Source organism: Cetorhinus maximus, chromosome 7 (assembly GCF_964194155.1).
Source record: "Cetorhinus maximus chromosome 7, sCetMax3.hap1.1, whole genome shotgun sequence".
NCBI lineage: Eukaryota > Metazoa > Chordata > Chondrichthyes > Lamniformes > Cetorhinidae > Cetorhinus > Cetorhinus maximus.
Window position 1 is genome coordinate 89,986,166 of NC_135885.1, and position 16,384 is coordinate 90,002,549.

General features: G+C 45.7%; 1 protein-coding gene across 4 annotated transcripts in view; it reads right to left on the reverse strand.

Moving 5' to 3' along the window:
- poglut2 (protein O-glucosyltransferase 2) overlaps positions 1-16,384 on the reverse strand; it is a 124,686-nt gene that overhangs the window by 89,030 nt on the left and 19,272 nt on the right. For all 4 annotated transcript variants that reach the window (XM_078545853.1, XM_078545854.1, XM_078545852.1 and 1 more), the window contains one exon: positions 6,546-6,623. In XM_078545853.1, coding sequence (XP_078401979.1) covers positions 6,546-6,623 — 78 coding nt within the window. The remainder of the gene's footprint in view (positions 1-6,545; positions 6,624-16,384) is intronic.

Below are 16,384 nucleotides of genomic sequence, written 5' to 3' on the forward strand. Positions count from 1 at the left end.
AAAGACTAATGAATCAGGTGATCACTAATGTTCCTAACTGTGTAGTTTACTTGGATGATGTATTGATTTACAGCAACATGTGGAAAGACCACCTAAAATTGGGAGCTCTATTAAAACAGTTACAGTTGGAAGATCTCATAATAAATCTTGCCAAGAGTGAGTTCCTGAAAGCGTAAGTAACTTATCTAGGACATACTGTAGGGCAAGGTTAAGTGATGCCAAGGACAGCGAAAGTCCAAGCTTTGATGGAATTCACTGTCCCTAAAACTAAACAAAAATCATGAGATTTTTGGGGATGTGTGGCTCCTATTGTAAATTTGTGCCAGACTTCAGAACAATAGCTGCACCACTAACGGCTTTATTGCAAAAGAAGGCAAAGGTGGTATGGTTAAGAGAGCACAAGACAGCTTTTGAGGAGCTGAAGGCAATCCTGACGAATGAACCAGTGTTAGCTGCCCCTAATTTCGCTAAGCCCTTCAAGGTAGCAATCGATGCCAGTGACTTTAGGGTGGATGCAGTCTAATTGCAGGAAGATGAATCGGGTATAGAGAAGCTGGTGGGATACTTTTCGAAGAAATTAAATTGGCATCAAAAGAGATACTCTATGGTAAAAAAGGCAACCCTGGGATTGTTACTGGCTCTTAAACATTTTGAGGTATATATTCATCATGGCTGTAAAGAAATCCTAGTATATAATGACCATAATCCCCTGGCCTTTGTGGAAAATTTATGACTCAGAATGACAGACTGTTCCGATGGAGCTTGCTAATACAGCCATATAACTTAAAAATTGTTCATATTGCTGGAAAAGATAATATAATTGCTGATGCATTATCAAGAATGTAAATTTTTTAAAAAGTATCTGGAAAGCAAGAGAGTCAGGAATCTATATAGATTCTGTATAAGGAGCGAATGGCTGAGTGAGTTGAATTCTGTTTATATGTAGCACATATCTTTTTCTGTATACTTTGTGATGAAATACATTTGGAAATGGTGTTTCATCTCTTAAGGACGGAGGTGTGTTAGAAACATATCTCTCAAGACTGAATTTTCTTTTACAAAATGGAGGGACTTGGCATTACCTGTACATTTGGATGCTGACCTGGGATTTTTTTTTTAAAAAAAGGTTGTACGTTCACCTTGGAACTATCAACACCCGGCCTCTTCCAAGAATCACCTGACCTTTATGGTACTTGAGGAAGATCTAGTTGTTTGTTTTGAAATGGACGTACTTTAATTGATGGGGGAAAGGAAACCAAAGAAAAGCAAGCGCTAGTAACTTGCTGGAAATCACATGGTAGAGAGAAAAAACTGTAGTTGTGAACCTGCTGGTTTTGAAGGCTGTCTTGTTGAGGAACAAGCTGAGGAAGGAAGGCTACCCTAACTGGCTCGGTCTCTCTCCCCTAAAACTGTGTGTGGCTATCAACCTTTAGCCAGAGAACACTCATCTGAGTGCAACTGGTCTGCAATTGGACCTGCAAAGCTGAGACCAGTCGGTGAGAACTTCCAGGTGTCCACCGGGACCAGCAGCCGTCTTCACACGAGGGAACTCCAGGTCGACAGTGTCAAGACCATGTGAACTTTATCCTTTATTTTATAATGCCCATCCTCTAAAGCCAATCTGCAGAGAGACTCCATATGTTTGTCTTTTGTTTGTCTATGTGTGTGTGTGTGTGTGTGTGCTGGGGAGTTCTTTAGGAAGAAGTAGATAGTTATACTTCCCGATTACAATTATGTGTTACCCAGTACTTGCAACTTGTTTAAAAGACATTTTGTTTTATAATAAACAATCGTTCTGAGTTCATTGAAAGAAGTCTGGTTGCAGCCTCTTAGGGCAGAATTTTCTGCCTGTCGGGCGGGTGGGCCCGACCCAATCTCCAGCGGGTGGGGAGCCGATCCCCGCCAGCGAAGCGGGCCGCACCGCCATTTTACGTGGTTGGGCCAATTAAGGCCCAACCAGCGTGACGTCCGACTGCGGGCGAGGGGATTCCCTAAAAGCGAGAGTGTGCTCTTTCGCGCATGCCCACGATAGAGTGCACATCTCCCTGAGACTAAATGCAGCCTCAGGGAGATCGCTTCCACTTTGAAAAATATTAAAAATTGGGAAAAAAAAATCCCTAACATGTCCCCCTCATGTAGATGGGACATGTTCATAATTTACAGATTAACTTTATTAAAATTTTTAACACCCTGCATGAAACCTCATCCCGCCTGTGGATGAGGTTTCATGTTTCTCTATATACCACCGGGGCTCCTGGCCGACCTGCCAACCTTAAGGTTGGACGGGCAAGTCTTTAAATTGTTTAAATGGTCCTGTCAATGGCCTCAATTGGCCATTGACAGGTTGGCGAGCCCACAGCTGATTTTGCTGCGCCCCCGCCTTCCTGAAAATTTAAATGGGGCAGGATGACGTCTGGGGTTCCGCCCGACGTCATCCCACATCATTTTACGCGTCAGCAAGCAGGCCCCGCCCCCTACTCGCCGACAGCAAAATTCTGCCCTTATTCTGGGAACCAGCAGGGGAAATAGACGATTGGCTTTTTTAAATGAGAAAATTAGACATTTAGGTTAATGGTACGGCCTGCGGAGTAGTGGGGCTGGATCATGCGCGCACTTCTCCAATCCCTGTCGTAACATTTGTCTCATTCTGAGGTGTGCCTGCTGCTGTTCTGGGAACACCCTTCTATGTTCACCAAGTCAGGAATAGTTTCCAAGCAAAAACAGAATTACCTGGAAAAACTCAGCAAGTCTGGCAGCATCGGCGGAGAAGAATAAAGTTGACGTTTCGAGTCTTCATGACCCTTCAACAGAACTGAGTAATATTAGGAGAGGGGTGAAATGTAAGCTGGTTTAAGGTGGGGGGAAGAGAAGTGGTGGGAGGGGGGGTGTGTGGTTGTAGGGACAAGCAAGCAGTGATAGGAGCAGATAATCAAAAGATGTCACAGACAAAGGAACAAAGAGGTGTTGAAGGTGGTGATATTATCTAAATGAATGTGCTAATTAAGAATGGATGGCAGGACACTAAAGGTACAGCTCTAGTGGGGGTGGGGTGGAAAGACTAACAGGGCATAAAAGGTATAAATTTAAAAATAATGGAAATAGGTGGGAAAAGAAAAATCTATATAAATTATTGGAAAAAACAAAAGAGAGGGGGAAGAAACGGAAAGGGGGTGGGAATGGAGGAGGGAGTTCAAGATCTAAAGTTGTTGAATTCAATATTCAGTCCGGAAGGCTGTAAAGTGCCTAGTCGGAAGATGAGGTGCTGTTCCTCCAGTTTGTGTTGGGCTTCACTGGAACAATGCAGCAAGCCAAGGACAGACATGTGGGCAAGAGAGCAGGGTGGAGTGTTAAAATGGCAAGTGATAGGGAGGTTTGGGTCTTTCTTCCTTTTGTTTTTTCCAATAATTTATATAGATTTTTCTTTTCCTACCTATTTCCATTATTTTTAAATCTATACTTTTTATGCCCTGTTAGTCTTTCCACCCCACCCCGATTAGAGCTGTACCTTGAGTGTCCTGCCATCCATTCTTAATTAGCACATTCATTTAGATAATATCACCACCTTCAACACCTCTTTGTTCTTTTGTCTGTGACATCTTTTGATTATCTGCTCCTATCACTGCTTGCTTGTCCCTACAACCACACCCCCCCCACCCACTTCTCTCCCCCCACCTTAAACCAACTTATATTTCACCCCTCTCCTAATATTACTCAGTTCTGTTGAAGGGTCATGAGGAATCGAAACGTCAACTTTATTCTTCTCCGCCAATGCTGTCAGACCTGCTGAGTTTTTCCAGGTAATTCTGTTTTTGTTTTGAATTTCCAGCATCCGCAGTTTTTTGTTTTTTATCTCTATAGTTTCCAAGCATGATGGAGTTGAAGGAGTGAGAGATGTGCTGCACTATGAGGTTACAAACTGTGGTGACGTACAATTCCGATGCTGCTGCTGATGGCCTACAGCACCTCACGGATGTCCAGGTTTTAGCTGTCCTTAATCTGTCCTACTAAGAAGGGTAGTGCCACATTACACAACAGAAGATGTTCTCTCTGTGAAAATGAGACTTTGTTTTCACAGGGATGGTGTGGTGATCACTCCTAGCAGTGCTTTCATAGTTATATATAGTTGGAAAGGGTAGGTTTGTAAGGATGAGGTCAAACAGGTTATTCTGTCACCACCTGATGAATACCCAGTCTCTCACAACTGGCCAGCTCAGTCAGTGCTGGTATTCCTCAGTGGACATTGATGTAGATCCAGAGTACATTCTCTCTCCTTACCTCCCTCAGTGCTTCCTTCAGGTAGTGTTGAACATGGTAAAATATAGGAAAGTATAGAAATGGCTAGTTGTGCGTTGGTCATCAAGTGATTTTCATGGCCTTGTTTGAACTGAAACCCTAACTTTTCATTGGAGTCTGGAATCAATGTTAAGGACTCCCAGGACCATGTCCACCTAACTGTATGTGAGAGTGAATTCCTCCCTACCGCTGCTTGGACAGGACAAACTAAGGAGTGATGTTGGAGGAGTCTTGGACATTGGTTGATAGGTATCATTATGGGCGTGTAACTATGTCAGGTTGTTACTTGACTAGTCTGTGACTCAGTGTTCCCACCCTTGGGAACAATTCTCGAGATGGTGGGGAAGAGACAGGCTGACATTATCCGGGTCTTATTCTGATCTTTTATCCGTGTGGTATATCCTATATTTCCATTATTATTCTGCTCTGTAGCAGTTGAGTGGTTTGCTCAGTCATATCAGAAGTCTCAAAAATTGTGGAATTGGAGTCATGGGTAATACAGATTGGTTGGACAGCAAGTTGCCTCCTTTGAAGGGCATGAATGAATCACTTGGGTTTTTACAACAATGTGGCAGCATTCATGGTCATTTTTCAGATAACTACCAGATATATTGAATTCAATTTCATAACTCACTATGGTGGGATTTGATCTTACCTCTAGGTTGCTAATCTGGTATTATAACCACTACACAACTATGCCTGGCCAATTTCTACCTAATTCTGATTCAACAATGATCCTGAAAATGGTCCTAAGTGTGTGGGACTAACATTGGGATTTCCAAGATTGCTCATGTGCATTAAGGATGCCCAATCATTAACCAGGTAATTTAGGTTATTTTCTAGGGCAATGACATTGAATAAAAAATGTTGTCATAGATCATCAACTCGAAAACCACTTTGTATGATCCCTGTTGACAGATTATTATTGGCCAGGCCACCGGGGTAAACTCCCCTGCTCTACTTGGAATACATCATGGCTCTTTTAGGTCCACCTGAAAGGGCCTCGAGTTTAGTGTCTTATCCGAAGGATGGCATCTCTAATGGTACAGCATTCCTTCTTCAATGGAGTGTTAACCTCGAATTTGTCCCCAAGTCTATGGAATGGGGCTTGAACTTATAACCCTCTGAGTCAGAGGCAAGAGTGCTACCACTGAACAAGTATTAAAATTTTGATCATGTCTAAGTACGTTTGATTGTTTAGAATGTTTGACTGTTCAATGTGACTAGTTATGTCCTGCAAGGATCTGCGTTAGGGGCCTAAATTATTCACCATATTTATTAACAACTCAGATGATGGAATAGAAAGCCACATCTTAAAATTTGCCAATGACAACAAGATATTGCAAGCATTGTAGATGGAAGCATAAAATTCCAAATATTAACAAAATAAGTGAATGGGCAAATGCATTTCAATGTTAAGGACTCCCAGGACCATGGAGGCAAAAATGAGAACATTTTGGACCTAAAAAGAATAACAGGCTTCTTCCTAAATGAGAAGCTAGAAACATTGGAGGCCCAGAGACTTGGAGGTCCAAGTACATGGATTATTAAAATATAATGAGCAGGTACAAAAAGTAACTGAAAAGGCTAGTGGAATGCTGGCCTTCATATCTAGAGGACTAGAATACATGGGGGTAGAAGTCATGCTGCAGATATATCAAGCCTTGGAAAGCCCTGATTAGACCAGACCTAGAGTACTGTTGGCAGTCTGGGCACCACACCGTAGGGAGGATATTTTGGCCTTGTACAGAGTGCTACATAGATCTACCAGAATAATACCTGGGCTTTAAGGGTTAAATTACAAGGTGAGATCACACAAACCAGGGTTGCATTTCCTGGAATTTAGAAGGTTTAGGGGTGATTTGATCAAAATTTTCAAGATATTAATGGGAACTGAAAGGGTAAATAGAGAGAAACTATTTTTGCTGCTTAGGGGGTCCAGGATTAGGAGGCACAATCCAAAAATTAGAGCTAGACCTTTCAGGAGTGAAATTAGGAAACGCTTCTACACATAGAGTGGTAGAAGTTTGGAACTCTTACACAAATGGCAATCGATGTTAGATCAATTGGTAATTTTAAATCTGAGGTTCATGGAATTTTGCTAACACAAAAATATTAAGGGATATGGAACAAAGGCAGGTTTATGGAGTTAGGCACTAGATTAGCCAGGATCTCTTTGAATGGTTAAACAGGTTTGAGGGACTCATGTTCCTATTTGTAAAACCTGCTTAAACACAAGCAAGATTGCTTACCTTTCGGGTCAGAGACAGCAAAATGGAATCCATGAATATCCGAAAGCCAACATGTTCTCCAAATGTTTTTACATAAACCTAAAATATTTTTAAACATGTGATTAACATGAGAATTAAACAGTCACTGAATTTAACACAAAACACAAACTTCAAAAGATATGGAACATCATAATGGTTGCCATTACTCCCAGGTCCTTTGGTCCTCTGTGTTTACGACCCCTTCCTCTGCTTCACCATTGGTGGCAGATATTTCACTTACCTTGATTATACTTTTTGGAATTCTATCTCTAAACCTTTTGGTCTTCCTTTAAAAGGTTCCTACAAAACTTATCTTTTCAAATTAGTCCTCAGTCAATTCTCTCTTGCATGGTATACCATTCTGTGCTATACCAGTGCAAGCTGTTCTTGTGTTCCTCTGAAGTAATGATTGTGAATATGGCAGCTTTTGATGTTTAGTGACATGATGCTTGCGTGTTGGATGACAAACTGTACAGGTGATGCTTGTTTATGTCTGTGCTGTTGATTTGTTTGAGTGTTTTTTTTTTATTTGTGAATGCTCATTTTGTTTATCCCATTAGTGATGCGTGTGTTGTTGTGAACTGTGGATTATTTTTCTGTTGTCCAGGGAGTATTTTACTGCTTAATTTGTATGCAGTTGTCTATGTGTTCAACTTGTGCGTAACTGTGTCCCTGAAGTGCTCCTGTGTCCTGTGTCCTGTGCCATGTTTTATCCTTTTGATGGTCGAAAGAAAATTAATTGGGAGGAGGAGAGAGAGAGATGTGATGGTGTTTAAAAAAATAGTGGGGAGAGAGGGAGGCATGGAGCAATATTGTGTCTGCTGATTTTGAACTTTTTAATTAAAAAAATGGGGTAGTAGAGGAGAGAGACAGGAAAGGAAAGTGAATGGGTGATTTTAGAAGAGGGAAGAAACGGAAACAGAAAAATATAATGTGGGGGAGAAAGGAAGAAAATAAACAAAGAAAAGACAGAGGTCCAATTGGACAACAAGAATGACTGGGTGCAAGAGAAGGTAGCAAAAAGAGGGATTGTGGGACCCAGAAGGGAATGAATGGCCCAGAAGCTGAGTTGCGGTGCAGAGAAGAAATATCAGTGAGCATCCCAGAAGGGAAATGGAAACTAACAGTTCGCAGATATAAGGGAAGGGAGAGGGATAATGATGGTGGGAAGCATAGTTAGGCAGGCTGAGAGAGGCAGCGAACAGCTGGAAGGTTAGGCAGGTTGGGCTAGGTGACAGATCGTGGAAAGGTTACAGCAGTGGCAAAGATGGAAGACAGCATTGGAGGACTGCTGACAGGCCATGTGAGGCAGGAATGAGAAGTAGGAAATAAGTGGACACAAAGAGGTGACGGGCATGAGGGATGTGGAAAGGCCATAGTTAGGTGGAGGGAAGTGGAGGTAGAGAAACCAGTACAGAATAAAGGAGAGTCTGGGAAGAAATGCCTGGTTGCAAGCAAAGATGAAGAGAACTGGGGATATTTAGGCAAATATAAACAGAAATGCTGGAAACGCTCAACAGGTCAGACCGTTTCTGTGGAGAGAGAAACAGAATTCAGGTTTCAGAACTATGACCTTTTGTCTGAATGAAGGCACTGGTAACTAACTAAGCAGCAAAAAGTAAATAGTGACCAAGTTGGATGCTTCACATCACATCAGTGGAAGGACTGAATAGCAAGCATTTGTGTTACTTATTAAAAGTAATGGAGACCAGTATTACCTGCACTATAAGCATTATCTCTAGGCAAGCTGCCTAGTCATTCACCCTAGTCCACTCCTCACTCACCCCTAACACTCCCTCTCTTCCGTATGGCACCTTTCCGTGCAAGGACAGGAGATACAACACCTGTCCTTTCACCTCCTCCCTTCTCACCAGCAAAGGTCCCAAACACTCCTTGCAAGTGAAACAGTGAACTTACTTGTTCTTCTTTGAATTTCTTTGTATACTGTATTTGCTATTCACCATTTGGTTCTCCTTTATGTTGGGGAGGAAAAATGTAGACTGGGTGACCGCTTTGCTAAATGCCTTCAGTCATTCCGCAAGCATGACCGCGACCTTCCTGTTGCTTGTCATTTTAATTCTCCACCTTGCTCCCCTCTGACCTTTCTGTCCATGGCCTGCTACAGTGTTCCAATGAAGCTCACCCCATGCTCGAGGAACACCAGCTCATCTTTCATCTCTGCACTCTACAGGCTTCTGGACTCAATACTGAGTTCAACAACTTCAGATTCAGATAACCTCCACCTCCATCTTGTTCTATGCAGTTTATTTTTTGCTGGCTTGCTTCTTTCTTTATCCCTTCATGTTGCATTCAGATGGCTGCCATAATGCCATTCACGCCTCATCTGGACACAACCTTTGTTTCTTTACCATACCTACCTATTGCCACTCTCTTTGGCTTTTTCATCATGAACTCTATTGTTATTTAACCTCTCCTGTCCTCCACCCTATCACAGATCTTCCCTTTTGTTCTTCCTGTGCCCTCCCCACTTCTCCTGGCTTAGAAAGATTTCTATCTTTCTTCTATTCTGAATCGTCTTGAACCGTTAACTCTGTTTCTCTCCATTGATGCTCCCTGACCTGCTGAGCATTTCTCGCATTTTTTGTTTTTAGTTCCCATTGCTCATCAGTGTTTTGCCTGAAAATCTTTAATTTCAATCCATCTAGACCAGATCCCTTTAATATTCACTGAAGTTTGCTCTTCTCCAGTAGAGTATTTTTGCATTTGATTTTTCTTTCTCGTTTTCCATTTCTACTCTAAACTCAACGATACTGTGACCACTGTTTCCTAACTGCCCTCTCACTGAAACATGCTCCACTTCATTTCCCGGAACTAAATCCAGCACTGCTTTCTTGCTCATTGGGCTGGAAATACACTGAACAAGAAAGTTCTATGTACATTTCTGGAATTACTTTGCTTCTCCGCACTTTGCACTGTTATTTTTCCACTCTATATAAGGGTAACTGAAGTCCCACATTATCACCATTCTAAAGTTGTTTCATCTTTCTGAAATTTGTTTGCAAATTTGCTCCTCTATCTCCTTCTCACTATTTGGTGGTGTTTAGTATGTGTTCCTATAAAACAGCGTGCTAAATGAAACATGCAAGACAAAAATCACTTCTCCATAAGAAGGCACGTAAGAAAAGTGGGTTAGGTTCCTGAACTGTAACTTTTACATTAAAAACCTACTGACAGCCTCGAACCTAACTGGCCCAAAAATCCTCTTTCAACTTATGACTCTTAAACTTACTACTTTTAAAAACTTAATCCCCCGTTGCTTCCCGCAACCCTGCTCGCTCCCTCCGTGAACTGCTTCCCGCTCCTTCCAGTTCGTTACTTCCCTCTCAACACCCCACTCCTGGCCCCTTGCAGCACCCCCCTCTCGACCCCTTGCAGCTCCCCTCGCCCGACCCCTCGCTGCTCCCCTCTTGACGCTCATTACCAGACACCCTTGCTGCTCTGCTTTTGGCCCCCCTTCTCCTGACCCACTCACTACTCCACTCTTGATGCCCCTCGCCTGACCACATCATTGCTCCCTCCTCAACTCCCCATCCCAACCCCTTGTTGCTCCCCTCTCCACAACCCACTCCTGACCCCCTCACTCCTCCCTTCTCAACTCCCCTCTCCCAAATCCCTCGCTGTTCCCCTCTCTTGATCATCTCGCTGCTCCATTCTCATCACCCCTCTCCTGAGCCTCTCGCTGCTCCATTCTCATCACCCCTCTCCTGACCCCCTCGCTGCTCCATTCTCATCACCCCTCTCCTGACCCCCTCACTGCTCCATTCTCATCACCCCTCTCCTGACCCCCTCACTGCTCCATTCTCATCACCCCTCTCCTGACCCCCTCGCTGCTCCATTCTCATCACCCCTCTCCTGACCCCCTCGCTGCTCCATTCTCATCACCCCTCTCCTGAGTCCCTCACTGCTCCATTCTCATCACCCGTCTCCTGAGCCCCTCACTGCTCCATTCTCATCACCCCTCTCCTGACCCCCTCACTGCTCCATTCTCATCACCCCTCTCCTGACCCCCTCACTGCTCCAGTCTCATCGCCCCTCTCCTGACCCCCTCGCTGCTCCCTTCTCATCGCCCATCTCCTGACCCCCTTGCTGCTCCCTTCTCATCACACCTCTCCCAATCTCCTCACCGCTCCCCTCTTCTGACTCCCCTCTTGATGACCTTCTCTTGACCCCCTCGCTGCTCCATTGTCAACTCCCCTCTTCTGACCCCCCTCGCTGCTCCCCTCTTGATGCTCTGCTCATAACACCTTCAATGCTCCCTTCTCAACTCCCCTCTCCTGACCCCCTCCTGGCTATTCTCTTGACGTCTCTCTACCAACCCCTTCATGACTCCCCTCTCCCTACCCCTTGCTGCTCCCCTCTCAATGACCCTCTACCGACCCCCTCGCTGCTCCCCTCTCGATGCCCCTCTCCCAAGCCCCTCGCTGCTCCCCTCTCGATGCCCTGCTCCCGACCCCCTCGCTGCTCCCCTCTCGATGCCCCTCTCCCAACCCCCTCGCTGCTCCCCTCTCGATGCCCCTCTCCTGAGCCCCTCGCTGTTCCCCTCTCAACTCCCCTTTCCTGACCCCTTCGCTGCTCGCATCTCAATGCCCCTCTCTCGACCCTTTGCTGCACTCTTCTCAACTCCCCTCTCCTAACCCCCTCGCTGCTCCCCTCTCAACACCCCTCTCTTGACCCCCTTGCTACTTTCCTCTCAATGCCCCTGTCCCAAATCCTCGCACACAGTGAGGGCTTGGGAGAGAGGTGGTGAGTTGGAAGGAGTGAGGGAACTGGGTAAAGGGTGGTGAGAGGGAGGAATTGAGCAGGAGAGAGCAAGTGTGACAGCGGGAGGGGCAGTGTGGGAGGGAGCAGGGTTTGGGAGAGGAAATTGGCGAACAGGAGGGAGAGGGAAGCGGCAAGCGGTAGGGATTGAGAGATTCAGGAGAGGGGATTGTAAACGAGAAGGAAAGAGAAGCCGCAAGCAGGAAGGCGGGGAGGGAAGCGACAGACGGGCGGGAAGGAGTGAGGGCGTTGGAAGAGGGAAGCATGCAAATGGGAGGATCGGCAGAGGTGGCAAGAGAAGCGGTGGTGTGTTTAACATGACAGATTGAGTGTGTACAGTTACAACATTGTTCTTGGCACGCTCTGTGTCCCACTCCTGATCCTCTCACTGCTCCCTTCTCAACTCCTGTCTCCTAACCCCCTCATTGTTCCCCTCTCTTGACCACCTTGCTGCTCCCTTCTCATCACCCCTCTCCTGATCCCCTCACTGCTCCCTTCTCATCGCCCCTCTCCCAACCCCCTCACTGCTCTCTTCTCATCATCCCTCTCCTGATCCCCTCGCTGCTCTCTTCTCATCGCCCCTCTCCTGATCCCCTCGCTGCTCTCTTCTCATCGCCCCTCTCCTGATCCCCTCGCTGCTCTCTTCTCATCGCCCCTCTCCTGATCCCCTCGCTGCTCTCTTCTCATTGCCCCTCTACTGATCCCCTCGCTGCTCTCTTCTCATCGCCCCTCTCCCAACCCCCTCACTGCTCTCTTCTCATCGCCCCTCTCCCAACCCCCTCACTGCTCTCTTCTCATCGCCCCTCTCCCAACCCCCTCACTGCTCTCTTCTCATCGTCCCTCTCCTGATCCCCTCGCTGCTCTCTTCTCATCGTCCCTCTCCTGATCCCCTCGCTGATCTATTCTCATCGCCCCTCTCCCAACCCCCTCACTGCTCTCTTCTCATCGCCCCTCTCCCGACCCCCTCACTGCTCTCTTCTCATCGCCCCTCTCCCAACCCCCTCACTGCTCTCTTCTCATCGCCCCTCTCCCAACCCCCTCACTGCTCTCTTCTCATCACTCCTCTCCTGACCCCCTTGCTGCTCCATTCTCACCACCCATCTCCTGACACTCTGTCTGATCCCCTTTCGGAGTCCCTCTCCTGACCCCCTCACTTCTCCCCTCTCCTGGCCTGTTCGCTGCACAGTTGTAATCAACCCTCTCCTAGCACGCGTTGCTGCTCCCCTCTTGATGGCCCTCTCCCAACCTGCTCACTGCTCGCCTCTCAAAGCCCCTCTCCTGACCCCCTCATTGCTCCCTTCTCAACTCCCCTCTCCTGACCCCCTTGCAGCAGTTGTTATCGACCCTCTCCCAACCCCCTCTTTGTTCCACACTCGAGGCCCGGCTCCTGCCCCCCTCGCTGCTCCTTTCTCAACGCCCCTCTCCCAACCCCCTCACTGCTTGCATCTCGACGCACATCTCCCGACCCCCTCGCTGCTCCCCTCTTGACGATCTTGCTGCTCCCCTCTCATCGCTCCCCTCCTGACCCCCTCAATGCACCCCTCTTGATGCCCCTCTCCAGACCCCTTCGCTGATCCCCACCCCCACCCCTCACTGCTCCCCCATAGAAGTGGCAGAGTTGTTTCTTTTGCCTGAGTGTGAGAATGGATGTTATTTAAAAAAATATTTTTGGAGAATATTGTGATATTCTCTGAATAAGGCTGTGTATCCGTGTGTGTGTATAAAAGTTGCTAGAAAACAGATTGTCTGGGAGGTTTAAAACATGAAAGGATAGAGGCGTTAGGTTTGAGGTATAAGTGAATAGGTTGGATCCAACATTTGCAGTTTTAGTTTGTTTGAATATCAAAGGGAAGTCAGAGGTAGTAATAAACATGTTTGCATCTTGCAGGAGTTCCATGGGTAAACATGGAATATATTACATTTTATTGACCTGAAAGCAGAGGCAAAATAGAAACATTAAAGATTTTATGTTTGGAAGGATTTGAGTTCAAAGAGGTGTGAGAACAATGGAACCTGAGATGAAGGGGGGGGAAAGGTATTTTAGAGTTACTGTGGAAAGCTTAAGGTAGCTGGAGCTGGTAGCTGTTAGCTATAGCTGAGGGCTGTTGGCTGTGTGAGGAAGATCTCTTGGAAACAGCTCTAGGCTGGGAGAAGTTGCAGTTTGAATTAGCCATTCAGTCAAGCCAGAAAAGTCTTGGGCTACAACAAGCAGTCTTGTTCTGAAGTTTTCAATTTCCATAGTAGAGTGCGAGAGAGTTTAAGAGTTTATGCCCCTATTAAAGCTACAGCAGTTTGCTTGGGTAATATTACTGAATTTTTATAGTCAAACATCTATAAGGGAGTGTTGTCTGGAAGGTGTTTACTTGTGGGTCTGACCAAGTAGGGAGTCTTTCACAGGAATGTTTTGTAAGACTAACTTTAATTGTGCTACTGTAATCTTGTGTGCTTAAGTTTTCTTTTATTCTTGTTAATAAAACTTTTGCTTCTAATTTTTAAAATCCCAAAAGTGTTACTGGACTTCTTGCTGCTGAGATCAGTACATTTTCTTCTCATTTTCAGAATATGAAAAGAAGTGTATAGCCTGTAAGCCAAGTTTCCCTCTGGGATTTGGTTGAGCAGCAATTAACATCGGCTGTGGTCATAACAGGAATCAAGCAGGCAAGTCCTGGCAATTGGAGGAGAAAGCCCTCAAGTGGAGCATTGGGTCCCTTCCGTGGCCATAGCGCCTTTGGTGCCAAAGGTCTCTCCCACTGGGAAGCTGCAGGGAGGTCGGCTCCTTCCAGCTGACATTTGGTAGTACTCTCACCTTTGAGTCGTAAGGCTCTAGGTTCAAGTCTCACTCTAGGGCTTGAGCACAAAAATTAAGACTGACACTCAGTGCAATACTGAGGGAACACTGCACTGTTGGAGGTGCTGTTCCTAATGAGACATTAAATCAATGTCTTATGTGCCTGTTTGGGTAGATGGAAAAGATTATATAGCACTTTTTCATGCTAGCAAAATGCAGCTGCTTGGGAAAACGACCTTTAATTAGGCCTTTAATTGTCTAAATTGACTGCCTGCCTCCAGTTAGCTGGCAGTCAAGCTGCTGTCATTCATGCCACTGGGAAATTTCAGTGCTGTCAACTGCACACCTAACCCCACCACCATCCTCACCATTTCTTCCTTCTTCTCTTTCCTGAATGCAGCCAGGAATTGGTGCCCCTTTCACTCCTTGCTTAAGCCTGTCACAGTCCCAGCTACTTATACCTGCTGTCACAGTCCCAGCTACTTATACCTGCTGTCACAGTCCCAGCTACTAATACCTGCTGCTCACCAAACTTATTTACCATGCTCCAAGCATTTACATACATGCACTCTAAACCCATCTTCCTCTGTCTCATATTTCTCCCATGTGTTATTTTTCCAATTTCTCAACCACTTTTTATTCTAAAATGGCATGTCCTTCCCAGCCCACTGTGCTCCCATCACAGAGACAAAATAGTTTAAGAAGGTGAAATGCCATTTGAGAGGCCCACACAAAAATAAGTGAGAAAATGTGGGGACACAGACAAGAAGAAAAACACCTGTTAATGCAGGAAGACTGAAATAGGAACAATAAGTACGGGCAAAGTACAGTGGGTCCACCAAAATCATAAAACATTATGTATTATACTGCTGCCAAAGATGTGCATTCTTTTAATGCTTCAAAGTGTAATTGATGTTGAGTAAAGACTAAGGCCCAGATTTTCCTCCCAGTGACAAAGTCATAACATTCACTGCTCACTGTCCAAAACATTCCATACTTATCTTCTCCATAAGCTGCAGTGAAAATTTCCTCTTCTTCATGCAGCAGGGTCTACCATCAGGACAAGCAGTGAGGGCTTCCAGCATGGCGTATTGCCAGCGAAGCCATGCCCCCTTTACAGAGCATGAGCTGAAGACACATCCCTTGAAGACAGTCTTCAGTTCAAGGACAGGTATGTTTTTTAATGATTTTTAATACTTTCAAACAGTTAGGATACTTCTTAAAACTGTTCTATAATTTTGTAATAATTTTTAAAAGTTTGGCAGCACATTCCCCTTGGGCATTAATGTCATGTGGCTCCTCTTTGATAAAGGCCCACCCACCCCCAACCTCTGGCTTCTCTATCCCTCCCCCCACCACAACCCTGCACCTCTGTATTCTCCCGCCTCCCACCCACCACCAGCTGGTCCCAACTCCATCTCCCCTGGTTCCACCCACTCTACTTCCACACACCACTCCACCCCCACCCCCTCCCCGCATCGGCTCCTCAGTCCTGCCAATGTCAGAAGCAACACTTGATGGAAAAAAAATTACCTTCCCCTCCGTCATGCTGCTTCCGACTTTGATGGGGCTGAGGAGCTGAAGTGGAGCCAACATTGGTCTGTTTGGGGTGGGGTGGGGGTGGAATTGGAGGAGCCAGGGATGGTGGGGGGCGGGGAGGCCAGCAAGATATCATGAAAATCATTTTTATTCACAATCAGCAACTATCTATTTATTTTGTGGATGGGAACATAAGCATTTACACCTGTGATTATCAGTCCTAACTCTTTGCAGAGAAAAACCCATGCAAGTTGAGGGCAAACAGGCAAAGTTTTTGAAGTAATAGTCCCTGGTGCTTTAGGAATCGGAACAGCAAGACCATCAGCATCCGGAAACCGCTCAGGCGCGTCACAACATCCACATTTCAGAGTAATTGAGCTCACCAGGAGTTGAGGACCTCAATACCAGCAAATTTCTCAGCATTCACTGCTATTAAGGAAGGAAAATCTGAGTTTAACTGTTTATTCAAAGGTCAAATGCTATTGAAACTGAAGATGGGAACCTTGGCTTTGTCCTAGGCCCAACCATCTTCAGCTGCTTCATCAATGACCTTCCTTCCATCCTAAGGTCAGACGTGGGGATGTTCACTGATGATTGCACAATGTTCAGCACCATTTGCGATTCCTCAGATACTAAAGCAGTCCATGTCCAAATGCAACAAAACATGGACAATGTGCAGGTTTGGGCTAACAAGTGGCAAGTAACATTCATGCCA